The sequence below is a fragment of the Zonotrichia leucophrys genome, chromosome 6 (genome assembly GCF_028769735.1).
Source record: "Zonotrichia leucophrys gambelii isolate GWCS_2022_RI chromosome 6, RI_Zleu_2.0, whole genome shotgun sequence".
NCBI classification, from domain to species: domain Eukaryota; kingdom Metazoa; phylum Chordata; class Aves; order Passeriformes; family Passerellidae; genus Zonotrichia; species Zonotrichia leucophrys.
The window spans coordinates 19,463,555-19,490,493 of NC_088176.1; the positions used below are offsets into that span (position 1 = coordinate 19,463,555).

Below are 26,939 nucleotides of genomic sequence, written 5' to 3' on the forward strand. Positions count from 1 at the left end.
CCTCCCTGGGCAGCCCCTTCCAAGATCTGCTCAGCCATTCCGTGCAGAAATTGCGCCTAGTGTCCGAGCTTGGGGCCCTTTCCCTTGTCCTGTCACTGGCTCCCCGGGAGAAGAGACGGACCCCGCCTCGCTGGAGCCGCCTTTCAGGCACTCGCAGAGAGTGATAAGGGTCTCCCCTAAGCCTCCTCTTCTCCAGGCTCAAACACCGCAGCTCCCTCAGATGCTGCTCCCAACACTTACGCTCTAGAGGGTTCTTGTACACTGCCCTGTGTCCCGCCCTTCCCAAAGACCTTTCCATTACTTTATCGATCAAAACGAAATATCAATTACAATTTCATCCCGTAAGAATGGCGCTCCCTCGGGCCGCGCTCGGTGCCCGGCCCGCGGGGCGCGGCCGCCCTGTGCATGCCCGCGCTCCCTGCCGGGCTCCGCCCGCCCCGCGGGGCTCCCGTAGCGCTCCCGTAGCGCCCCCGCGGTTCCGGCGGCCGGGCGGGTGACGTGGCGGGCGGGGCGGAAGTGGCGTCGGCGGCGGGCGCGGGCCGGTGCCGCGGCGGGGCCTGCTGGGGACGCCGAGGCCCGAGATGGCGGCGCCCGGGCTGCTCCTGCTGCTCCTGCCGCTCCTGCCGCTGCGCGCCCGTGCCGACGAGCACGAGCACACGGTGAGGCGGCGCCGGCTTCCCGGGAGTGGCGCTCGGGCCGGGCCCCCGTGGCGCGGCAGCGCGGGGAGCGCGGCTCGGTGGGCGGGAGGGACGGGGAGCCGCGGGCCGCGGCCTCGGGGGGAGCGGGCGGCCGCCGCCCCGCGGGGCTCCCGCCGCGCCCGCTGCGCTGCTCGGGCTGTTCGGCCGCGCCGGGCGGAGCCGGGCCCCGCGATCCTGTTCGGCGCTCGGGGAACGCCGGGGCGCTCGGGGCAGGGCCGGCGGGTTCTCTGATCCGGTTTGCACATCCTTGTGCGGCCGGGCGGGGTGTCCCACCTTTTCCTGGAGCAGATAAACGGCCCGGCAGGTACCGTGCATGCTTTGTTTGGAGAGCGCTGTTTGCTCTGCCCTCCTCCCGGGAGGATGTTTGCTCTGGCTTCAGAGCTCAGTCCGAGCCGGAGCGGTTCTGACAGCCCTGCGGGACAGGGGCTGACAGCTCCCCTCGGGAAAAGGCAGGATAGCGTGGGAATCGGCTGGGGAGTGAGAGCAGGACGGGGACACTGCCACGGACCCGCAAGGAAAATGGGTGCAGAAAATACTACTGATCTGAGAGCTCACGCATTGGCATGAGGATAGTTTTTCTCAAGGGCTCGCAATATTATCCAAAAAGAATCTCTAGGAAAAAAGTACTAGTGCTTCATCAGTTTCTGATTTTACATCAGAGTATTGTTTCCCGTGGCTTTCAGTGTGAGAGAATGGAGGTTTGTGTGATGAGCTAAGATGTGATTTTGGAACAAGACTTTCCTAGAAATCATCTCTTCTGCAAGTGGAGTGTATTAGAATGTGGCTGTGATTAAACACTGGCTCTCTCTGACTGTCAGGACATTTTTTGCTCTTGAGCAGCCTGGCTGGTAAAACGCTTGCCGAGTTTCTTAACATAGTTTTCTTAAGGTGAGGTTGGTAAAGCTTACCAAGTGTTCTTAATGAAACAGATAAATAGTGTTGATAGCTTTTGTATAAGGGGTCATTAATTAGTTGCCTCATTCCGTTTATTTTTGAGGACTTTAAAACTGATTAGGATTGTGTTTGTTTTTTGAAAGGGAAAGGACTTCATTGGTTCTTCAGTTGATGACAGAAAAGTTAATCTAATATTCAGTACTTTCAAGAAACAGATATTCTTTGAACTAGTTTAGGTGCCAGTTTTCTTGCTCAACATATGCTTTACAGTGAGGCTTCTGCTGAGGTGAGATGGTTTTCAGCATTGCACTGTGTTTATTTTAAGGGCTGGTTGACTTGAGGGATTATTCATTATTAAATTAATATTGGTAGTCTTCTAGGGGAAAAAAATAAAGCTGTCACTGAATTTATTTGAGTTTGAACTCTCTCTTCAGAAGTGATTGTTTTAGATCTTCTGTGATGGTTTTAGATCTTCTGAATGATTACCTAAACAATTACCCATGGAGATCACAAATTCCTTTTGAAGGCTTGTCATTTTTTTCATTTAAACTACTCAACTCTGAGGGATTGTAAGTCTATTTTGGTTCAGTATTCTTGTTCACATAGTGTCCAGTTTATTAACTGGGTAAGTTATGTGATAGGTTAGGAATAGTTGGTGTAGAAAGACAGGTATCTTTTTTTGGAAGGCTATCTCCTTACTTGGGTATTTTGATATTTTAATCTTGTGTGTGGGAGATTGGAGTGGAAGCATTAATAGCATGAATGAAGCATGGCCAGGGTTTTGTAGTAGTGTACTGGTGTTAAGATAAAGAACCTGAAGGAAATATTCCTTAAATACTGCATTTTAATGAATTTCACTTTTAAATATGATTGCAGCTGGGAGATTAATTTTCTTATAATCAAAGTGCTTTACTACATTTTGAAGGCTCTGCTCACTTTTGGAGAAGTGGAAGGGAAATTCAGGATTTGATAAGCTCAAACTAAATTTTCACTGACTTAAAGGCTCGAGACCTGTTGGTAGGCATACACATCCTTGTCCTTCCATTTCCTCGGTGTGCAGCTCCCTGGGGGAAGGTGTGCTGGTGCACGCTGACACAGCTGAGCAGGGTGTTGTCAGGGCTCAGCATGCTGGACATACACAAGTGCTGTCTTAAACTTTTAAAGCTGCTGTAACATGGAATTGTGTGCACTGTGTGCTGTAATATGTATTACACGTGTCCTTTATTTTAAGGTTGTGGACTTCTAAGCAAATACTATAAAAGGTAATTGTGAGAGGACTCTGCATGAAACTCTAGGTTTGTGCTATTGTTTCTGGAGATGTTAGGTATGGATTGTGTCATTGAATCAACAGCTTATATCCTTTATCTTAAATTTCAGTTAGTCTTTAGAAATCACATTTGCTTTTCTTTGGAGGAAGAATAGTTTAAATACAATTATAAGATAAAGAGATGGTTATTTAAAATGAGTAGTAAGTGAAGAGAAATTTTTGCCACAGTATTTAAAATCTCCATTGTCTAAAGACAGTACAGCAGCATAACTTCAGACCATGACAGAACAGTTTATCAGGAACTAACTGAAAACTTGTCTGGTGATTCTTTAACTTATTTTCATGCTTCAGAGCATGTAATGTACTTGCTCACTGCCTGTATTATAACAATTGCAACATTTTTTGACAATTGTCCTTTTATTTGTGGAAGCGATAGTATCAATGGGGTGCTGGTGGCCTTATCACAATGTACACTGATCCTGCAGAAACAGGGCTGGGGGCTCCTGCCTGCCCTTTGCTTTCACATCTTCTGTTGCCAGACTTGTTGAAATTGATGATGTAATAGACAAACCATAAAACATTCTGAAATATCCTGTGGTTTTTGTTGCAGGAGAATGGTCTAGAGAGTAGGTAGCATTTTAATTTTAATGTTGCTTCAGTTTAATTATCTGTGCTCTCTAAGAATGGAAATACATGAAAAACATTGAAAATAAACAAAACCGTATAATATAAGCCTATATTACATAGCAAAATTCCTAATTTAATATGGTTGAGAAAAGCGTTTTTGCTTGATTTATACCCTGATCAAATACATTAAAACCCTGAGAATGTAAGGCTTATTTAAAATGAGTATGTAAAATTAGGAACTTTGTATAGTATCTGAAAATTGTCTGTTAGAGAAACACTGTGGAAAACATTTCAGTTCATGTAAAATACTTATTTGCATGTGAAGTTGAGTGCAGATGAGCGGCCTGATTCCTCTTTGAAGTTGTGTTTCCATTTTGAAGAGGTGAAATAAATGTCATGGAAGCGGGACGTGGTGTGCCTGAGCAATCTTGTGCATCGAGGAAGTGTAACAGTAAAAGTACTGCATGTACAGAAGTTCAGCCTGTGCCACTGGTACAGTTCTAGACACATCTTGATGAGGCCTAAAATTCAGAGAGAAATAAAGAAGTGTTACTGGAAATAGCCTGCTTTGTCCAAAGGCGAGCCTGAGGCTGAAACCCACAGTTTAATAGGGTGTGGATGTGAGCTGCAAACATTGAGAATTATCACAGTGCTCAATAGATGGGATATCTGTAAGATACTGGGGACTGCAAGCCTGGGATATTATTTGCCAGGTGAGTCTTGCTTGCTGCCTCCTGTATTTCTTATCTTGCTTCTACATCTTTGCTTTGCCAGTAACAAATAATGTTGGTTCTTTTTTTCCCCCTGCAAGATGTGCATTGTGGGGCATGCCATTCCAGACTTCTATTCGAGGAAAGGAGTAAAATCACATATTTTCTGAAAGAAACTGTCTTGATTTGAATTTATTTTGCTGAATCATCACATGTTTGGCAGATGTAAAGCTCTTTTTGTCTCCCATCACTTTTTTCCAAAATGTTTTCCTGGTTTAAAGAAGAATATCAGCAACAGTCTCATTTCTATTTCTGCAACCTTTTGTAACTGACTTCATCTAGCCTTAATTATTTTTTAGAATAAATAGTCTCTTTTTAGGGTTAGCATGCTAATTTCTACAGTTGAGCAAAGAGAACATAAAGTTGCTTTCCATACCACGAGTGCCCTGTTGGGTAACAGGAAAGAAAGATGCATGTACTGAAGGCAGTATTGCTATACTTGAATAGTTTCTAAATTGTATAGATCTATGGAAATTGTCTATATTAAGCCTCAAAGTGGTGCACCCCCCCAGTTTTTCACTAGTTGTATTACACAGAAGATGTGCACTCCTGGCCATGTCAGACTACACAGGGTTCCTGCCACTGTAGTGCTCTGGAGGGAGCTAGAGTGGACCCATCAATACAGGCAATGAGGAAGAACTGTGGGTGGGTTGGATGTGATTTTAGCTTGCACAGGCACACCCCTGCAGCCCAGTGCTCTGAGCAGGCACTGTGACCATATTGTGCTGCTTTGGAGCAGATGTCCTCAGCTGGGGTGAGGGTTGTAGTTGATATGTAGTTGCGTTTGAGGTGCAGATTGGTTCTCCACCACCTGGTTGGCAATTACAGAAAGAAGTTTCTGAAGGTTTGTCCCCTTAGCTTAACAGCTATATGGTAGGTAACTTGTGTCTATTCTGAGACTTTTCAGGCTGCATCTATAAATATATCATTATATATTCCAGATAGCTACAGAAATTACCGAGCTGATATTAAGCATAGTGCAGAAAAATATGTGAAGCTTACAGACATTTTTTTCATAAATTACAGTAAGTGAAACATAAATAAAATTGTGTTCTGTAGCCTTCTCTCACGTGTGGAAGTGCTGAACTGTGTGAGTTGTGGCACTGTGACCAAGTTGTTAAATGTTTGTGTCTGTGAATATAATTGGGATCTCTGAGCTATGTGCAGTGTATTATCCCTTCATATGAACCAAAACCAGAAGAGATTGCTGAGATATACCAGAGTACAGATTGCATCTTATTTGTTGACCTTCTTTGCCTTGTCATTTACTATGTTCATCTTGGCTTACTTTATGTTCTCTCTCTCATAGTGGGACCTTTTTGCTGAAAGGTGTGTTATATGTAAGCCTTCTCACAACTTAGCAGCCCTCCTAAAGAGGTGACAGGACAGTATCCTACAAAATACTCTAGTGCTTTGTCTTGCCTAAATAAGTTTTCCTTTGTGTTGGCATTGTTATTTATTGTGGACTTTTTGATATTATGAAGGTCCTAATGAAACAGAACAGAAAAGAAACCAGACAGAAAGCCCACCATCAAACTGCCACACTTGAACTCTTTAATAGCACTGTGTTCTTGCCAACATCTTACCCTAGCACTAGGCTAAGAATGCAAGGATGTGTCAGAGAAATGTATTTAAATGTGAAAGCTCGTCCTTATAATTGACAATGAGCAAAACCCAACAAATGGAGAGAGAAGAAAATGTCCTTCCGTTTCTGCTAGGCACCACCCCCAAATTTAAGCTGAAGGTGCTTAAGTTGTTTTACTTACTACAATGCCCTTAATTTGAGGGAGTCACTGGGAGCACCTGATGGATGGCAGATGGCTGTGCCTAAGGACTGTGTGAGTGAGGTGTACCCTGGGCTGGCTGAGGTGTTGTGTTTCTTTATGTAGCAATCCTGAAAAGATTTATCTGGTGCTGTTCTGGGGTGGTTGTGGGAAAGGAGGAAGTAATAAATGCAGACTGAGTTCTTTGCATCTATTAGATGTGGCCCCTTTTCTCTCTAGAGTAGGTTGATGGCATCTTGGAGTCATTGTGGGAAAAACATGTAGGCCCTGAAGAGGGGCTAAGCCACATGCAGATAAGAGACAAGCAAAAACCAGATTTGTTATTGCAGATGTTGTGATTACTATTTAGTTACATTGGTAGATGAGAAAACATAGCAAGATTTTGCATATTATGTTCTAAATCTGTTGGTTTCTGCCTCATCTGTCATGAGTTCCAAAAATGTGGAGGTGCCAGCTCAGTGTGAAGCATGTCAGAAAGGAACAGCTGAGGAAAGCAGTGGTCAGTGCTTTCTTTATTCAGGCTGTCAGTGATGAACTGACAGACCCAAGGATGTTGTCATATTCTATTACTGAAGGTTAAGCAGAGACATAGGTCAGCTCACGTGTAAACTGTTGGTGTAAGTAGTGCTAAAGTGGGCTCTTGACAAGTAAAGACCATTTTGAGAAAGGGCTGGAAATATGTTCTGCAGCTGTTAGAGGAAGAAACAGAAGACATGATAGAAATAACAGGCTAGGAAGAGAGATGGACCAGCTTGTGCCGTGCTCTCTTGGCAGGAGCTAGAGGCGGATTCCAAGTGCAGACTCCACTGTCTGTTTCTGCAGCTGAGGGGATTGGAACTGGGATTTTGCTTTCTGTCTCTTATTTTTCCCAACTTTGGACAACTATGCTGCACTGGTATGTCCTTTCTGATTGCTGACAGAGAGGAGGAATGTCAACTTTCTCATGCTTTCTCTTGTTTACTTTTTATTTGATGCTTCTTTGACATTCTTTAGCTGTCAGAACTGCTCTGAAGTGTGTGCTCTGCAAAGGGGCAAGTTTGTGAAACCAGTAAGTGTTTGGTCTCTGCTGCAGCTCAGAATGAAATTATTAAGATATTTTAAGTTTCTTGTTGGAAATCACTCACACAGGAGGGTGGAATGACCTTTGTACATCTTTGTAAACAAAAAAAGATGAGCCTTTAATTGAGATGGTGTGTTAGTTTAAAGGGATGAAATTATTTTCCGAAGCAAGTTTATTTAAGTCCTTGAGTTTAACTTTTAAACACTTCATCTGGATTTTTTTTAAAATTTCTGCACTGACCTGTTGGTATGGCTCTGGTTGTTCAGAATAAATGGAGTTGAACAACCTTTGTTCATTTGTTAAAAAGGGAGATACAAAACTGTGTTCATTATTTCAGCTGTGCACTATATAATAGTTACGTCTAATTAACATTTTGCTTTCTTTTCTTCTCCAAGGTATTCTGTGTCTGTGTTTTGGTCTTATAACAGTACTTTTTACTTCTGTACCTAAAAAAAATTCAAGACCTGTATAGCAATTTGCTTTTATGTGTATATAATTATAAATAGGGTTTTTTCCTGCCTTAGAAGTTACATTGCTGTCCCTGTCCCTCTGCTTCTGTTGAAATTATAGGTTAAGTAGTGTTGTGTGAGGGACTTTGTGTAGTAATCAGCAAATCTGATACCTCATCCAGATGCATACAGATATAATGCAAATTACTATTTCAGATCATTTAATTTTCCTGGATTTGTCCAGTATTTGAATATTGATAGATTAATGACTTCTAAGTACCTCTTTTTGTTGTTCAGAAGTAATAAGGGCTTGGAAAAAAATATTGGCTCCTAGACAAGGAATATCTTTTTCTGGCTAACAGTAGCTGTGGAAAGTGAAGAGTAAACGTTCCCAGAGAGAATTTCATGGCAGCCACCAGACTTCTTGCTGTTCTGTTTTTTCACTGTGGGAATGTTGGAAATGCATCAAAATACAGTTCTTCTGTCTGACTTTGGCTCTTGGCTGCTATAGGTACACAACAGTTTAATTTTAGTGCTTCCTGTGAGGCATTGTGCTCTTCTGGGAATTTTGAATGCAGTTTATACCCTTTCTAAAAAGAAAAGGAGCTGCATTTTAGGAAAATACAAAATACCTGGCAGTGTGGGTAGATTGTCTGACTACTTTGCTAAAGTCTTGTTTAGCAAGACATTAATTTGGTGTTTCCTTTATTTCAGTTGAGGTAAGCAGAGTTTTGCTTTTAACTGATCTGTGTTTTTACAAAATTAGTCAAAGCTTATTTATTTTCCAAACTTCTGCTTGCTGCATCTTCTACATCTTTCTTAAATCCCCCTCGTCTGATACTTCGCTGCTATGCTGTAAGAAACTGTATGATCAACTTGGCTTTTTTTCTCCCTATGAAAGCAGGCTGAAATTTTATCCTGGAGTCCCTGTCGTGCAAAAGACAAAAATGCTCAGCTGTCTTTAAATGTAGCTGTTGCCTGTGATTGAGCAATCCTGCCCTGCTAGTTGATATGAATAAGAGCTTCTTGAACGTTTTTATTCTGCTGAGCTTCTCATCTAACTCAATAACTTTGTTTTTCAGTACCAAGATAAAGAGGAAGTTGTTCTGTGGATGAATACTGTAGGACCCTACCACAATCGCCAAGAAACGTACAAATACTTCTCTCTCCCTTTCTGTGTGGGATCAAAAAAAAGCATTGGCCATTACCATGAAACCCTAGGGGAAGCACTTCAAGGAGTTGAGCTGGAATTTAGTGGGCTTGACATCAAATTTAAAGGTAAGTAATTCAAAGTGCATTCAGTCACTTAAAAAAATACACAAACTCTTCAAACTTGATCTTTTAATGAGAAGAACTGAAATTTTCTTGCTGCTAGCAGCTGAGGGTATGTTGTATGGTTGATTGGTGCTACCACTGGCTTTTGAGTTTGCACTTCCATCTCTGTGCTCTTGAAGGAAAATGCTTGCAGCAGATATTGCTTCTGAAGTAACTGATATCATTTTACAAAGTAAAACTAAGTTTTCTGCATATGAATGTTTGATAATTTACTGGAATTAATATCCTGGAATTACCAGTTCTGAAGATGTAGTTTTTTCCTGTGATGATGAATACTTGTAGACTTACTGCAATTGCAAAGGAGTAGCAAGGGCTCAGTATCTCAGAGTTCCACCTCAACACAAAGTTGATGATTGTATCCTTCTGATTACTGTCTAGTTTAGAATAACTTTGACAAATACCTTTGTAGCGCTGTCCCTAACTCATGCCAGTCAGGCTGGAGCAGGATGAAGCTGGTTTGTTGGTTTTTTTTTTCCTGTTGTTCTCTGTCTTCACCATCTTTCCATACTGTTCCAGAGAAGACATTTAACTGCTTTAGCAAATATATTTCTTGGTATTAAGGCCTGAGTCTTCTATTGCATAATTTCTCTCTGTGTGTCCTTTCAGATGTCTGTAGCTAGTAGTTGCAGAACTTCAAATAGTAATAGATTCTTTTTGCCTCTTGAATTTTAACATTTATTAATTTAATTCCATTTATGTTTCTGTGTATCTTTTTTCCAGAACATTGCATTTCATCACTTGGGCTTAACTGGATGGAGAAATTAAGCATAGTATCTCTTGTCTGAGCATTTACAGTCAGATGGGATTTAGTTTCTGTAAGCTGTAAATTTTTATCCAGAACTGGACATCTGTAAAATAAAAGAGCTAATGATGTTTTTGCTAGCAGTAGGATAAGTTGAATAAAAGATTTTTACAAAGTTTGTTAATATCTTAAATTCTTCATAATTTTAAAATTTGCATAGAGGATAGCACTGCCACACTAAAGGAGTTCAGAGTTGAATTTTTTCTTTTAAGAAAGAAAGAGTACCTGTACAAACACTGGGAAACACTCTTACTACTGGTTTGTTACACTTGTAGCATGGTGAAAATTTTACTCAGTGTGGCAGAAATAATTTTCTTGTCAAACCTCATAGAATGTCCTCAGAAACACAAAATGGAAAGGACAGTGAAGGCAACTGGCAGCAATTCAATAATTGGTGAAGATTAATAAAGTTTATTCATTTTTTAGAGGCTTAGAAGTTGTCATAAACCCAGTACAATTTGTATCCAATTTATGTATTGTAAAATTTGGATTTCATAGACCAGTCTCTACTGTTTAGCATTTGTATAATTAATTCCTTTCCAGTTAGATTGTTAAATTGTGATGGTAGCTCAGTTTTTTGGTGACGTTTTAGTGGTAGACCTTGTTCTGTGCAGAAAGGGTGTTCACTTTTATTTTTTCCCCTTGTAACTTGGTTGTATCAGTGAAATTGAAAAAATGTTTTTGTAATGGATAAGTTTTATTTCAGTGTGATTGATATTGGCTTCAGCTCTGCATCAGTGTTCCAGGAGTTGCTGCAATTAAATTGAAACAGGGCTGTTGGTGTTTTTGGGGTGATTTGGTTTTTTGGTTGGTTTTTGTTTTCCTTTTTCTTTCTTTTTGTAAGCAGATAGAGGCTTGGTTGGTACCAATAGATTCATGTGTTCTTAAGTAAAAGATACAGCTTGAAGGAGTGTTGAGTATCTAAAATCTGCAGCTGAAATAATTAAGATAATAAGTTATCAACTTGCACAGATTTTCTTCATGAATATGTGAATCATATCTAAGTTCTGAGTTTACAGGCATCTGTGCTTTTCTTTATGTGCCTTTGGCATTATGGCAAGATTAACAGTTGCAGACATTTCTTTCTCTTTAAAGTATTGCATGAGTTTACAAAATTAGATTTTGTACTCTTAGGTTTTTATTCTCTAAAGTTAGTAAAAGGGAAATAAAATTGTTCTAATAAATTAGCTTCTGCAATGAAAAATAATTCCCTTCTCAACATTGTTTGACTGGGCAGCAGTGGCAGGTAAGTGTGAAGCTGCATGTTGTTCATCATATTCAAAGAATTGTTTAGGCTACAGCTGTTATTAGCTGAAGTACTAAACTGTGTAAGTAAAACTGGCATTTGAATCAGTAGGCATTGCCTGTATTTTTTGAACTAGAATAAAAACATGATTTTGCAGAAATGTGCCCTTCTGAGGGTGAAGGTTTCCACTTGCACTCGCATGGTGGTGACTGGTGGGGCGAATCTGCAGTGTATTCAAGCCTCCATGAAATAGTGTTTCTTGTTGTATTAAGTGTGGCGTATGAAAGGATACATGCAGTCATACAAGATAGTTGGATTTTCCTTTTGTTACAATATGAACAATGTTCTTACATCACAGGTCTCAAATCTGTCTAAATACCTGTGTGAAGGAAGAAATTAAATAGTAACATACACTCATATTGTAATATAACTTTTAAGTTTTCAGTTGGCTTAATTATCTTGTCAAGCTAAATCTAGGATAATAATGCTTTTTAATTAATATGTCAAGTTCTTTACTCAAGTGTTTGAGTGACATCCTCTGTTACACCTGAGACCTAATAAATTATTAAATGGATTGAACATTGGTATCATGGTAACTTCAGTTTGAAAATTTATTTTTGATATTACCATACTGTGCTGTTAGAGAAGATGAATGTAAAGAGGAAAAGGATGATTTAACAAAATTGCATTTTGTACTTCTTCAGAAATGTAAAAGAATGGCTGCTAACAGTATAACTTAGGAATTGTAGATGGGGAAGAATAACTTCCTGGGTGAAAGAGGTGGATTTATTTTATTCCCAAACACAGCCTCTTGTGCGTCCTTTGCATTATTCCTGTTTTTGTCGTCTCTCCTTTTTTTCTCTGTCTTTACTTTGATTGCTTTGTTTCTTCCTTAGAGTAGTTTCTTCAAAACTGCTGAGAACTTTAAAAAGTTTTAGGTTTTTTTACAAACATTATTCCTAGTCAGTGAAGCCGATTATACTAAACCAGAGATAATGTTGTAAACAGTTTTAGGTATTTCTTAATAATTTCATATCTCTTGTTAAAGTTAGAGAGATCTCATTATCTGTTCAGGTGAATCTGTCATCAGCTTTTTTACCTTAATCTAGTGTGAGTGAAGCAGCAAAAGGATACTGTGAAACCTTTCCCTGCCACGTGTGTGGGAAGCCTCTGCATGCAGAAGTGTAGATTTCTGAACACAATCATGCATTTGCTTTAATGCTTCCTTTTAAAATGTCCTTTATTGTTATCTACTTGAGGATACCCAAGAGGGCTTGGAGACTTCAGCTCTGTCCATTCCTACCTTTGATTTGCCTTCACTTTGAGCCAGCTCATTAATAAATCTTCAACTGTGCTTCAATTTTTTTGCAGATGATGTGATGCAGACCACTTACTGTGAAGTTGACTTGGACAAGGGAAGAAGAGATGCATTTGTGTATGCTATCAAAAATCACTATTGGTACCAGATGTATATTGATGACTTGCCAATATGGGGTGAGTGATACTGTGCATTAATGATTGGATTACACCTACACAAGCCCTGTACTAGTGGGTTTCATGGAGTCATTTAATGACTAAGCTTTGTTACAAGAATTTCACAAGAAATGCAAGTCTAATTCACAAGAATTTGAAGTAAAGTAGTAGAGGACATAATCTTAAGCTGCACCATGGAAGAGTTAGGTTGAACATTAGGAAGCATTTCTTCACAGAAATGGTGATTAGACTTTGGAATGGGCTGCCCAGGGAGGTGTTGGAGTCACCATCCCTGGAGGTGTGTAAGGAAAGACTGGATGTGGCACTCGGTGCCATGGTCTAGTTGACAAGGTGGTGTTGGGTCGTAGGTTGGACTCAGTGGCCTTTTCCAACCTAATCAATTCTGTGTGAAATAAGTTGATGGCTTATTTCAGTGAAAGAACAGTAGGATGGCTGTACTAGTGAAATACAAAAACAGTGAAAAGCTGTTTTGTTTCTAAAGACCTGATTTAATAACAGTAAGTTCTTAGGTTTAAATTTGTTCAGATGTTCAAGTAGGTGGTAATTAGGTAGGTTACTTGTAAGGGCCATGTTATTCTGATCATTAATAACAAGCTTATTTGAGAGTTGAAACTTCATTTTGCTACTTTTTTTTATTACTCATGCAAAAACTGTTTGGTTTAATTTTATGGTAATTTAGTGGCTGTTAACAGTGTTGCTTTGTTGTCTGTGTTTATATGGAGTTTTATTTTACTCACTCTTTTACAGTTCTCAGAATTTCTCTTGCTGAGTATTATTTACCTGGGTTTAGAAGTGCTTGTGTCTTGAATAAAAATGTGTGTATCTTTATTGCCATTGTCTCCTAAGGTCTCTGTGTTTTGTTGCTCCCTCATAACCTGTGATCACATACCTAGTAAGGAATGCTCTGCAGTTTGAACTTTGCACTGATAGCAATCAACTAAACTCTCCAAGGCCTGATCTCCCTGTTGTAGATATATAAACTGGAAGGAAATGCAAAGCAGCCATAAGCTCTTTGTTGCCTGCATTCCATGAGGGAGGTAAACCTGCCCAAACCAAACCAAGTCCCCCAGCACCTGCAGTAACGCAGTTCCAGTCATGCAAGAAAAGTTCTTTGATAGCTTGTGTGAATAAGGCTATCCATCATTAATTCATTTTGACAAAGGCTGCTTTTTTTTAGCTCTTTCTTATTTTAATATGTTTTAGAAAATATCTGTTAGATGAACATGGCAGAAATATTAACACTTCATTTATTTATTATTTATCTGGTTGTCAGGAAGGTCTGGGTTTGTTTTAATGTGTCTGTTTTTAAGAGATACTGTTATAATGCCTGAAGAGAAGTACTTAAGTATTGATTTTGTTCTTTTCAGCTGATTGGTTTATTGTGTGTAATGGCTCTGTAGCCAGGCTTGGAGTAGACCTGAGTTATTCTGTGTGACCTTTACTGTACTGCTTGTGCAATTGCTGGTAGGCTTTTTAAAAGCATGCATGAGTGACAGTTGTTGCTACAATATTTTTATGGCTTTGGCCTTTCAGCAAAAGACCAGTGAATTATTTTTCTAGACTAGTGGCAGGTATGTAGGGTTTGAATTGCCCAGGTATGATGGATGCTAAGCTGACTTCTTTGGAATCCTGTGTGGCTAACAAGTCTTGGAGGCTTTCTTTTTTGGAATTTATTTTTCTGGTCATGTTTTGTCATCCAAAATGCCAAAAAACAAACATACCTACTAAATCTACATATGACAAATGTTATGCTCTCAGCTAAAAAATCTGGTTTCCTGTGATTGAGTGTTTTTAATGTTTCCCAGTAGTATGCTTTTTATGCACAAGAAGTCAACTAGAAAACACGTAGAATATAGGTATTATCTTTCTAAGATATTAAGAAGCTTCTTTTGATAGTTTGGAACCAGGATCTCAAGCTGTGCTACATAATGGGGACTGCAGGATCATAAGTACAGGTAATATTATGTAAGGATATAATCTGACATCAGGTGTGAAGGCAAGTGGTGCTGACAGTTTTGGTCTGTGTCTCCTGCAGGTTAGGTGAAAGTAGCAGGACTGCAGGTTGGTCAATATTAGCCTGACTTATATACAAAAAATTAAAATGAGTTCTTGGTGGGGAGCTGAGAAAGGAGTGGATGCACCTGAACTAATTAGAAGAGTTTATCTGCAAGTCTGAATTAGTATTTTAGACCTTTGTTTTCCCAGTACAGTGGAGAAAACTGGGAATATAGTTTATCTGCAATAATTTTGGTTTTCCTGGGTCTCTGTTCAGCAACAGAAATGTTTTGGGCTCTGAGTGCTGCTTAAAACTTAAAGCACTGAGACTTGCTGGTAACTGAGCAGTTTTTATTTTAAGTATTTCTGTTATAAATATGGCATGAATGATGCTGTACACACGCCTCTGCCAGCCTGTGGTGCCTTTGAGTGTGTTGTGCAGACTTGTCTAGTACCACATAATGTGGTGGCAGGTAGAGACACTGAAGAAAGCAAATATCTTTTGCTTGATTGTTGTTTCAGAGCTGTAAGTATTTCTAAATAGTTACTAAATTTCAGTAATTATAATGAAGGAAACTGTTAGGACTGTTTAAGATACTTGGGTATGGAAGTAAGATCTGAAGTAGTTATGATGGCATCTCTGAAATAGTCTGAATACTGAGAAGGGTTTTTTGGTTTCATGGGGATAATGTCCAGAGCTGGTTACCCTCAGCTTGCATTAAAAATAGCTTGTGCTGAATGACTTGTTGTTACTGTGTGAAGGCTCTCATCTTGATCCACTTTATTTGAATTACCTATCTTGAGAACCTCACTGGCCAGCATGTATTGAATATACTGTATGATCCAGTATCCAGGTTTTTTTCATTGTTGCTTTGCATCTTGTAGCTGGATTAAACCAAAATTTTGTTCCCTGAATGTAGATAGCTGGAATCCTTTTTTAGTGCTGCCAAAATAAAGTTCTCTGTGAAGAGTGTAAAAGAAAAGGATTCAGATGGTGCTAATGTTTGCTGAGAATTCTAGGCAACTTCTCTTTAATTCTATTCTTAAAGCAGACCTTTCACTTCCCTGGGCTCCACCAGATGCATTCCTGGCACTCCTCCTGTCTCCTGGCAAACTTTAGTTAAGTTCATCCTTTATGTTCTTTATGATTTCCACCTTGCTAAGGCTTACTGCTACCAGACATATGCACAAACACTAATTCTTAAAATTCACCCTGGAAGTCCTCAAGCCCTGTAAGGACTGCTCTATTTTCAGTAGAGACTAGGCATAAATTAACCTTTCTTAACTGCTGATAACTGAAGGTAATGACATCAAACTGCTGTTTGAGGGCTCTGTAAGGTTTACACTGTTTTCTAATCTGAAAAAGGCAACAAGATCTTTCTAAGTGCATTCAGAAAAAATTATTCCATTTTATATTTTTTCCTGAATTGCTGTCCCACAGTGGAGAGAGAGACTAGGCTTGATTGTTTCAGGACATTCCCTAGCTATGTGAAGCACTGTGTTAGTTCATTCCTTCAGTGAGTGATTAATCAGAATGTTCTTTAAGTAGTTTGGAGGTCTATATTGTCATGGTTCTGGATGCTACCATGGGAACAGATGGCATGGCAGGTGCCAGGCTATATGGTGGAGGCACAAACTGGCACATGTTTTGTGTAGATGGCATATACAAGGCAATCCTGACAGATGAGCATAGTGAAAAACTTGACAGAAATACCACCTTGAAAATTAAAAAACACAGGTGATGCACAAAAGCCCTTCCTTCATATCCCTGGTGCTTTGTGATAGTCTGTTCCATATCCTTCACCTACTTGTTCTCCCATTCCCCTCAGCCTTGTGTATCTTGAGTACTGCTTTTTTTGTGACTTACCATTTTGTACATCTTGTATGTGATCTTTGATCTTGACATCAAAGGTGACACTTACAGCCTGGGAACTTGTTGACTGTTAAAGTTTTTATTTTCACCCAACATAGCACAGTCTCTGGAATTCTTCTGTGGTAGATGAGACATTTTGCACTAACTTAATGAAAATTAAGAACTTAATCAAAGGATGGTTTGGATGGTTTGATATGGAAGAGAGCATAAAGCTCATCATGGTACAGCCACAGCTTCTCTTGGGCAACCTGCAACCTCTACCATTCTCACAGTAAAGAATTTCTTCCTGATATAAAACCACATTTTTGGCAAGCATTGGAAACTTGTGTGCAAATGAGAGCAAGAAGCATTTGTTGGGAAGTAAACTAATGAGGATTACAGAGAAAAAGTAAAATTCTTAAGAGGAAGAAAAACGAGCAAATAGATAGTTGGAAGATGGCAAATTGTAGAGGTCTTGGCTAAGTTCTGCTAGGAAGAATGAATCTCTATTTAGCTAGTTATTTATCTGGTAAGAATTGCAAATAAAAGTAGAGGCACTGTTGTTGGGTCTTCTGCAGTGTTTGTAGCTGCAAGCTTTTTCTTTTAATGCCATTACAAAATGCTTCCTTCAGTAACCCATGGATTGAAAGTGGAGTCCAGATACTAGAGTTGAGAAGAAAAGTATATGGTCTTCTGTGTCCTCTTTGTTTATGTTGCTTTTTTAGTTGGCAAAACTTTGGAATGCATGTTTTTAAAAAGTAAATGCAAAATATCTGAAAAGCATAGCTATAATACATGCTTGCACTTCTTTTCTATGCAGGGATTGTTGGAGAAGCAGATGAAAATGGAGAAGATTATTACCTTTGGACTTACAAAAAACTTGAAATTGGTTTCAATGGAAATAGAATTGTAGATGTTAATCTGACCAGTGAAGGAAAGGTGAAATTGGTACCAAACACAAAAATCCAGATGTCATATTCAGTAAGTAATTTGGTGATGCGCATGTAATAAGAAATTCTACATGGTGAAATAACTTAGAAATAGGTACTTGTATACTATGTATAGTATCCTTTTGCTCTAAATTTGAAGTTGGACAGCAACTTAAAACTGAGTAGCAGCCAGTAATAAAAATAACATAAGATACTCCCTTAAAAGACTTTTTAGCATGCAAAGCTCAGGACTTCTCTATCAAATTCTGTTGGCACCGCCGGGCAATTGCTGGGCTGTCCTGTGTGTGGTGTTTAATTTACAGATTGTCACTGGTGGATTTGTTCTAAACTGTGCTTCATAGTGGCAGATGCTCAAATGAGAAATGTATCTGCTTGAAACAATTTTGAAAGCTACTAATCTTGAACAAAGTTGTAATTTGAACTGAGGAACATTAATATCAAACCTCAAAGCGAGTAGTGCTGGCATCTTGGGGTTTTTAACATGTCTCAGGACTGTGGTGAGTGATTGGGGTGTTCAATCTACATTTATATGCTTTCTTCTATACTCAGTAAGAGAACAGTTTTTGGAAGGGATAGTTACTTCTCATGAATTTTAAAATAGGTATGTACAAGGGGGCTACATTTGTTTCAATATCACTAAAAATCCTGGTAATTTTTGGCATGCTTTTGAAAAAGATTTTCAGGTAGGTTTGTATGTAGTTTGTCAAATTATTTTGATTTTTAAATGCAGTCTTGCAAAAATTGACAAAAATACTCTGTGCTACCATATTAGCACCATATAGTTCATTAATGCAATTACATTTTCCAAATCAAAAGCAGTCCTCTCTGCAGCTGGTGGAGAACTGACAGCTCTAATATGCTGTTACCCTGTGATAGTCTGTCCATAATCACATACTTTTCCAGTTGGTTTCATAGTAATTTATTGGCAATTGAAGTGTCTAGATTCATAGTAATTACGTGTATGTGTGTGTGTATACTTATGTATATATACATTGTATAGATTCTATAATCATGAAAAAGGTTTGTGGTATTTGACAACTACAAATCTGTATCTGTGGTTAACGTCACAGAGATTAACCCTTAGAGAGAACTGAGCTAGTACAAGACTAATTCTTCCTTGTTCTTTAACACAAGCATGTACAAGATTAGATCCATGAGGAGAGGAGGCTGGTGTTCATTCTGTGCCTGACCTGTAGGTGCCAGTCTTTAAGAATATCATTCCATTGTTTTTTGCCAAACCCCATTCATATTGAAGAAGACCCCTAAAGTGGATGATTTTTAATATGTATTCTGGGTTTCTGCATTGAGTATAGCTAAAAATACTGTAAGGACCTTTTCAAATATAAACATTTCTCTCTTCAGGTGAAATGGAAGAAATCAGATGTGAAGTTTGAAGACCGTTTTGACAAGTACCTTGACCCATCTTTCTTTCAGCACAGAGTATGTATTGTTCCACGACAGCCTTACAATACATCCCTTTACAATGGTTGCATTAGTTTAGATGTCATGCAGTTGTTGGATTACATCATTGAATTTTCATATTTTCCAGGTGCTCTGGAACAGTAAAGCAGGGAGGTCTGACTATTGTTTAAGTGGCAGTGTTGCTGCTAAAATAGGGTGGCTCCGTTCTTTTGGAATGCTTCCATAAGTGTGCAGGCAAGCCTCAAGCTTGCAGAAAATATAGTGTAGTTCAAAAAAATCCTTTCAGGTGGCCAGAAACAATGACACTTCAGGGACAGGACTGTGCAACTATGTAAGCTGAATAAATGCAGTTGGCCATTGGTACACTTTATTCTGAAGCAAATGCAGAGCAAAAAGCATTAACTAAGCCAGTTATCAGTTGTGGCGCTATCAGATGTATTTAAATCTGAGGTTGTAATCTCCTTAAGGGTAGTGTACTGAGCTGCGCTGCTTTCTGAAAGTAGGGACTTTGCATTCTGTTTGGAGCTCAGTGAAAACCAGAAGTATATGCTTTTGAGAGCAAAAATAATGCTGCTGCACGTTTTCATCCTGTGCAGAGCAGTAATTCCTTTGGATTCTCTACTTGAGCCTCTTCTCTAGGAAGGCAGCAGTGCATGGTGTTGCCTTTTGCTTATCAAGGGAGCATGCACAGCCAATTGTTCAAACTTTGCTGTTGCTTAACTAAGTTGTGATAACTTGGTCCTGATGGAGGCTGGCTGATATAAAGGTTTATGAGTGGTGTTTCACAGGCCAGTTTTAGTGTCACTCTCTGAAAATGTAGTGTTACTTTGCTAGTGCTGACAAGCTGTCCTTATAGGCAACAATTTATCCTTATTGGAACAATTTGAAACATATTTACAGTTCTAAATTTTATGTGTGTGTTTTCTTTTTGTAGATTCACTGGTTTTCAATTTTCAATTCTTTTATGATGGTGATCTTTCTGGTTGGCCTGGTGTCTATGATATTAATGAGAACTTTGCGAAAAGATTATGCAAGATACAGCAAGGAGGAAGAAATGGATGATATGGTAAGACCTGCATCCATGCTTTAAAAACTCCTTTTTTAAGGCTTATTGTTTTCCTGTTGTACATTCATTGTGTTAGATGGTCTGAATGGCTTTCTTCAATTGGACAGAAAATGCCTTTTGTGTGTCTTGGAAGTGTTACTGGTTTTCTTTATAACATGCTTCTAGGTTGCGACCCAAAAATCTCTCTCTAGTCACTGTGTTAATGTTCATATCCAACCTTGGGATTAACTAGGTCCATTCTGACTTTGTAGTAAAAGCCTGATATACTCCTAAGCACCTCAGAGGCTTTAGGGACAGGGATTCTGGTAGATTCTATTGTGTCATACATTCAGGTAGTAATTTGTTGTCTTCATAAGCATCTTAAAAGTTTTTGATTTGATGCATTTAGAAGACAAGACACACTTCACTTGAAGTTGCTTTATTAAATCAGACCTTTTGTTTTTATGTAGCTTGTGTGTTTGTCTTGAATTGTCATGACTAGACTTAAAATTTGTTGTTGTTGTTCCCAGGACAGAGATCTAGGTGATGAGTATGGGTGGAAGCAGGTCCATGGAGATGTGTTTAGACCATCCAGTCATCCTCTAATATTTTCATCGCTTATTGGGTCTGGCTGTCAAATTTTTGCTGTGTCTCTTATAGTTATTATTGTTGCAATGATAGAAGATTTATACACAGAGTAAGTATAATTGTCCCATGTCTTCCATATATAAATGTTTAAGTGAACAAAATAATTACAAAAGTTATTGTTCTAAGTGGCCTGAAAAAAAGTGTTTGAGAGTCTCTAGTAGTAATCTGCAGATCAGATGTAGTATTAAGAAGTGCTCTTTTAATTTGTAATGAAACTTTGTCCTACTGTTACCACGTTAGTCAGTCTCCTTTGATTTTCTCTTTTAGTGCTTGCTTTTTGAACGATTTATTTTGAAACTAGTTTGTTGTTCTGCAGAATCACTAGTAGATAATATGGGAATTATATGTATTCAAAGGTACATATTTCACTCCTGGTTTCATCCAGAGTGACAAGATGTTACTATATTTCTGGCCCTATTTCCCCACCATGTCCTGTGAAGACTGAAATAAGAGTGTGCTCTGTTGTGAATAGTCCTGTTTTCTGCTAACAAGTCAGTATTAAGTCAGTCTTATCACAAGTCTGCTTGGGAATGAAAATGTAATTCTTTTAGTTCTTTTGAACACATTGTGCTCAGCCTGTGTTGATGTAAAATCCCCAGAAATAGGTCCTGACTGGAAAGACTCAATTAAAGAAAAGAAATAATAGTCAAGTTTAAATTTAACACACTACTTGTAGTTCACCTGTTTTCTTCCTTTACCTCTTAATTTGATTGAGATTTTTGGGTTACTGGGTGGACTTCATCTGCTTCTGTAGTGATTGTGTTTTGGGTATTGGAGGGAATTATTGGCTTGTGTTTGGGTTTTGGGGGGTTTTTACAAGTGATTTGTTTTAAGCAGTGACTAGACTTTGGTCTCTATCACCTGTAACTTGATTTTAGCAAGTTGTAATGCTTCTAATGTGCCACTGGAGGGAACTCTTGCTTTTCAGTTTAGTGTGTTTAAAAAGCCGCTCTGTAGTACCAGAATCTTGGCATATTTTCATTTTCCATAAGGTGTTATTCCCCTCCTTGTGTCTCATGGTGGTATTTCTAGACAGGAATGCATACACATTTTAATTGTGCAGCATATCAGCCCTTCAGAGGACAAAATGAAACCATTTCAGAATGTATGTGCCCTGTAGGGAGGCTGTAGGTTAGTCATGTCACTTGTAAAATGTATCAGAATAGTGTTTTTTGAAAAGGTGTGTGCACTTAGTCTTTTATTGCAATAGGCCTTTCTGTCACTTTCAAAGTGAATTTAATTCTGGGTGTGTAGTGGAATAATTGACCAAATGTGGTGCAGACAATTGTTATGTTTAGGAAAACAGCACCAAGTCTGGTGTTTTTACTGGTAGTTTGGATTTACACAGTGGCAGTGCCATCTCAGACTGTGCCTGCTCTTGGGGGTTTTGCATGTGTCTCTAAATTGTCTTAAGTTACAAGAAATTTCTAAAAAACAAATACTGGTAGAACAGTCCTTCAGTGTGTGTGATCAGCAGGTATATTTGCTTTGGTCATGCTGTCATGGAAGCTTAAGTGCTAAAGATTGCTTCTTTGAGTACAGCAGGCATCCAGGAATGGTTCCTCACAAACCAAAATGGCAGTAACTAGAATCTCTCAGAGCAACTAATTTGAAGGAAGTACAGTAAGTCAGCTGAAAACCTACAGTTATTTGCTGTTGAAGAATAGCAGAGGGATGTGGGGAAACAATTCTATTAATGAGTAACATTTATATCTTCCTATTCTTAGATGTGATCTTTTAAAATGTATTTGGAAATGGCTTCTTTGATTTAAAATTATTAGCTTTGCTTGTAAAATTTCAGAAAAATTATGCCAAAATTAGTAGTCCAACATTTAATGGGGTGACATTTAAAAATTACTAAGCTCTTCTGATTGCACTACTTAATGCTGATTTGTGACTTCATTATAGTATTTATAGTTTCTAAATCTAATTTTCTGCCAGATGAGCACTTTCCATCTTAAAAGTTAATTTCTGGGGGATGGCAGAAACATTATTCACAATCTTAGTATATTTTTGTTAATACTGGCCTTTTGACATTTTATCTGCAGTTGAATCTTACACTTAATGGATGTCATGTAAATAATTATTTATGCACAAAGTACACACATCCAAATGTCAGGGTATATTTATCAGAGGTGAGAGTCTGTACTCCAGTTAAAATAAATGCATGTTAGGAAAGACTGTAGTATGTCAAAACTCTCTTTCCCACATTGAATTAGACTTGACCAAAGCCTTGTGTACAAACAATTCCCATTCTTACGCAGATTTTACAGTTTAAGCACTTCTAAATATTTGTAGTACATAAAAATATTAAATAACTGCTTTTGCTAAAAATACAGGGGTTTTTTGCTCTAATCATGTTTGGTTTTGTATGTCATTATGTAATTCACCAAAAATATCCCTTCTTGTAGGAGAGGATCAATGCTTAGTACAGCTATATTTGTTTATGCTGCAACATCACCAGTGAATGGATATTTTGGAGGAAGCCTTTATGCTAGACAAGGAGGTAAATTGTTTTCATGTTTCAGCATTTTCATTGCATTGTTAAATTGAGAAGTTATTGTTTTCTGATTTGCACCAATGTAGAAGAGTCCTCTTGGAGTTAGATGGAATCCATTAGATTCTTAATAAACAGGAAATATTTTGAGTGTATTTAACTTTCATATTATCTACTCAGTACTGGCTATGCTTTCTAAAAAGGTAACTGAAGTCTTAGGTTAATTTAAAAGAGCTAAAGAACTTTTAACAGTTGTGATTTCCAAATTGCTTGTTATACTCTTGTATATGATTTTTGGCTCATGACATCCACAGAGTATAACAGCCTTTCCCTTTAGTGTAACATGTTGTTAAACAGCTCATGTCATCTTCTCCAGTTGACTCCTACATGGTCCTCTTCTTTATGTACTAGGGGGGTTGTGTTAGGCTAACACAAAAACGACAAGTATAGATTATTTACTAGACCATTAATTGCAGATGGGGAGAACTGTTTATATCATCTTTTAAAGAAAGCTGTTCTACTTTCCAGTATTGCTCAGCTTTATACTTAGCAAATCAAAGTAAGCATCAGTAGAGAGCAGAAGCCAAGTAAAATTGACAGAAGATTTGAACAGGCTGTCTTCAAATGCTCTCCACTATGCCTCTGAGTTATGACCAGTTAGATTCTTGCAGTGCACTAGCTTCATCCATTCCCTATGCTGCAATAAAAGAATAATCAATATCGATTATCTTCTAGAGTGCTTAAAAAAATAATTCTGGTAAGTTCACAAAAGAAAATTTGTATCTTTTTAGCATGATATACCTGTTAATGTTCAATCTCAACTCTACTTTGAGTTTGGAGGTTGGAAGTTTATTTTCATGTGGTTTGTTTATAAACCTAGAAATTTGTACAAAACCAGATCTACTTAGAAAGGGGTTGCTGTGCTGTAATATATTGTGATCTGTAGTTGAGCCAGATAAGTTGTTTTTTTTTTTTTACAGGGAAACATGTATCAAACCATTAAATGCTGATTATGTGGGCACATGGTGAAAATACATATGATTATCTTGAAAAAATATGCTTTTAAAAATATTTTTTACTTACTGCATGTTAATATCACAGTGTATAAATGTAGAGTTTTTAAGAGCATAGAAAGTAAGAGAGTACAGATGGGGGAAATTTTTAAGGTGTTGCCCAAAAGGATTTCTTTGATCTCCTCAGGGAGCTCTAAATTTAGTAATAACTGCTAACTGGTGTTCTGTTCCCTTGATGATTGGAGTTTAGAAATCACTTTCTTTCTACCTTTTCTGTTAAAAATGTCAAGAGTCCAGTTTTCCTGTATGTTAAATGCTGTGGCATTTTGCTTTTTAGCTGGGGTGGCCCTTTCCTTAATGTATCCTGAAGGTGTGTCTGGGTTGGCTGGGTCCAGCTTGGACCGAGGCAGCCCTGAGCAGGAGCTGCCTGGAAGCAGCTGCAGTGCTGAGCCCTGCTGGGGGCGGTGCTGAGCCCTGCCGGGGGCGGTGCTGAGCTCTGCTGGGGGCGGTGCTGAGCTCTCCTGGGGGCGGTGCTGAGCTCTCCTGGGGGCGGTGCTGAGCCCTTTGGAGGCGTGCTAGCTCTCCTGGGGCGTGCTGAGCTCTCCTGGGGGCGGTGCTGAGCCCTGCTGGGGGCGGTGCTGAGCCCTGTTGGGGGCGGTGCTGAGCTGTGCTGGGGGCGGTGCTGAGCCCTGCCGGGGGCGGTGCTGAGCCCTGTTGGGGGCGGTGCTGAGCTGTGCTGGGGGCGGTGCTGAGCTCTGCTGGGAGCGGTGCTGAGCCCTGTTGGGGGCGGTGCTGAGCCCTGCTGGGGGCGGTGCTGAGCCCTGCTGGGGGCGGTGCAGAGCTGTGCTGGGGGCGGTGCTGAGCTCTGCTGGGGGCGGTGCTGAGCCCTGCTGGGGGCGGTGCTGAGCTCTCCTGGGAGCGGTGCAGAGCTGTGCTGGGAGCGGTGCTGAGCTCTCCTGTGCTCCTCAAGCATTGTCTAATGCAGGTGCTGCACAGGGCCAGCTCTGCTATCTCTGTCTCTTCTCATCTGCAGCTACATGCACCCTCAGCTTTCACACCCCAGGTTCTTTGGCCGGCTTAGTCTGCATAAGCTGTTCTTCAGCTGAAATGTTCTCATGCTGTATCCCTTTTCTTCTTTTCACCTGGCCCACTAAATTGAGTAATGGGCTGCATCTTGCGAGTGACCAGAGTCAGCCGAAACTTAGTTTGCTCTTAGCTCTTGTATTGATGTAGTATGTTGTTACTTACTTCTTTTACCTTTTTTGGGAGAAGTAGTCAAACATGTAAATTCTGGAGTGCTTGCTAGTCCTTTTTTTTTCAATGTGCTGTATCTTACCAGTCCCATTGAAATGTCCCTTCTTACAGGAAGGCGATGGATAAAGCAGATGTTCATCGGAGCCTTCCTTATTCCAGCAATGGTGTGTGGAACTGCCTTCTTCATCAACTTCATTGCCATCTATTACCATGCTTCAAGAGCTATACCCTTTGCAACCATGGTGAGTTGTTTCATTGGCAAATTTAAATTCCACTGTACACACAGAAAAATGTTATTTTTTTAATAGAAATATATTTGTGAGTCATAGTTTAGAGCTAGCTAATTAGAAGTTTATCATGGGAGGGGGCTTAAGGTTCTTCAAATATAATTAAGTTTAATCAGAATAGCAACAGCTACTGGATGCCAAAAACAGTCTTATCTCTGCTTAAAGTGACGCTTAAAGTGATGTTGCTGATTCTAGTCACCTCCTCATTAGTAGTATTTTCAAAGCACGCCTAAATACCAGCTTTTTACGAGTCGAATTCATTTCTGTAAAACCCTTAAATGTAATATAAAGCTAAACATGTTTATAAACTCTTCACTTATTTTTTCTCATTTTCTTCTTTGAGAAATTAGATTAAAATTCTGTCTTTGAGTATATTTGTGTTAGTTGGTCAATGTGTCCCAAAGCAATATTGTGTTATTTTTTTCTTTCCTATGCTAACAGCTATATAAATATTGTCATAAAAGTTTACAGCATTGATCTTTGATATGTGTAAAGAGACTGTTTTACTGCTAAGCCAGCAGTTATGGTATCCCATTCCTCACTTGTATTCTCATTTGGAGGCCAGGAATGCTGAGGGAAGGCGATTCCACGTGTACTGAAGTTTTTCTTGTGAATCTGTTCGACTGATTTGTATTTTAAGACCGTGGGCATGTGCATGGAAAAGCAAACTGATATATAAATCTTCAGGGTTCAATTCACCAGGATGTTAGAACTCTCCATACAGAGTGATTTTAATGTTTGCCAGGTTTTATGAAAGTGTTTGAATCATTGTGACTGTGGCAATAAAACTTGAGTGGAGTTAGCAGGCGAGCAGGTTATGAATCGGAAACTTCATCAGCATGAGCAACGCTCTAATGGCTTCAAATCAACAAGCTGGTTTGTAGGAGGAAATGGAAATTGTTTGCAATTACCATGTTATGCTTCAGGTTGAAGTCCCCAGGAAGCCCTCTGGCTTTATGGATGAGATCCCTTTGTGTCTTTCCACTTCTGTTTTCACTGTAAAGAGGCTCCCAGAATTGTCTAATGCAAATTTGCTGCTTTCTTGGGGAAAAAAACCCTCTGCCACCTAAATGTATTAGAATACAGAAATAACTTCCTTTACCCTGACATGTCTTGAAACCATCCTCCTTGATTTAAATTGCTGGCAAGTATTGCCCCTTCATCTTGACTGCCATAAATCTGGAAAAAGCAGAAACTGAGTTACTGAAAAAAGTTCCATAGCAAAAAGGTTGCTAAGAGACTATTCTTAAATATGTCATCCTGTACTTTAGTTTTGCGTTGCCACTTCCAGTGAAGTATCTAAGTAGTCTCTGTGACTTATTTCTTCTGTCCAGAGGAGTTTTCCCAGGGAATTTAGGCAAAGGCAGCTGATAGAATGAAATCCAGGACATCCAAACTGACACTCAGTTCTGTGTCTTTCACCTGCCTGGTATCTGTTTTTCTACACTTTGTCTTGGAGTCCTCAAATGGATTGGGCTCTTCAAGACCTTCGTGCATTGTTGTAGTCTGTTTTGAACTTCAAAACTTCATTCACGTTGTATAACTCATTC

General features: G+C 39.3%; 1 protein-coding gene across 1 annotated transcript in view; it reads left to right on the plus strand.

Moving 5' to 3' along the window:
- Positions 1–516: 516 nt before the first annotated feature.
- Positions 517–26,939, plus strand: part of TM9SF3 (transmembrane 9 superfamily member 3) — a 42,146-nt gene continuing 15,723 nt past the window's right edge. The window contains exons 1-9 of the mRNA XM_064716255.1: positions 517–659; positions 8,632–8,827; positions 12,304–12,426; positions 17,094–17,254; positions 18,586–18,663; positions 19,580–19,711; positions 20,221–20,387; positions 22,750–22,844; positions 25,214–25,344. Coding sequence (XP_064572325.1) covers positions 582–659; positions 8,632–8,827; positions 12,304–12,426; positions 17,094–17,254; positions 18,586–18,663; positions 19,580–19,711; positions 20,221–20,387; positions 22,750–22,844; positions 25,214–25,344 — 1,161 coding nt within the window. The 5' untranslated portion in view covers positions 517–581. The remainder of the gene's footprint in view (positions 660–8,631; positions 8,828–12,303; positions 12,427–17,093; positions 17,255–18,585; positions 18,664–19,579; positions 19,712–20,220; positions 20,388–22,749; positions 22,845–25,213; positions 25,345–26,939) is intronic.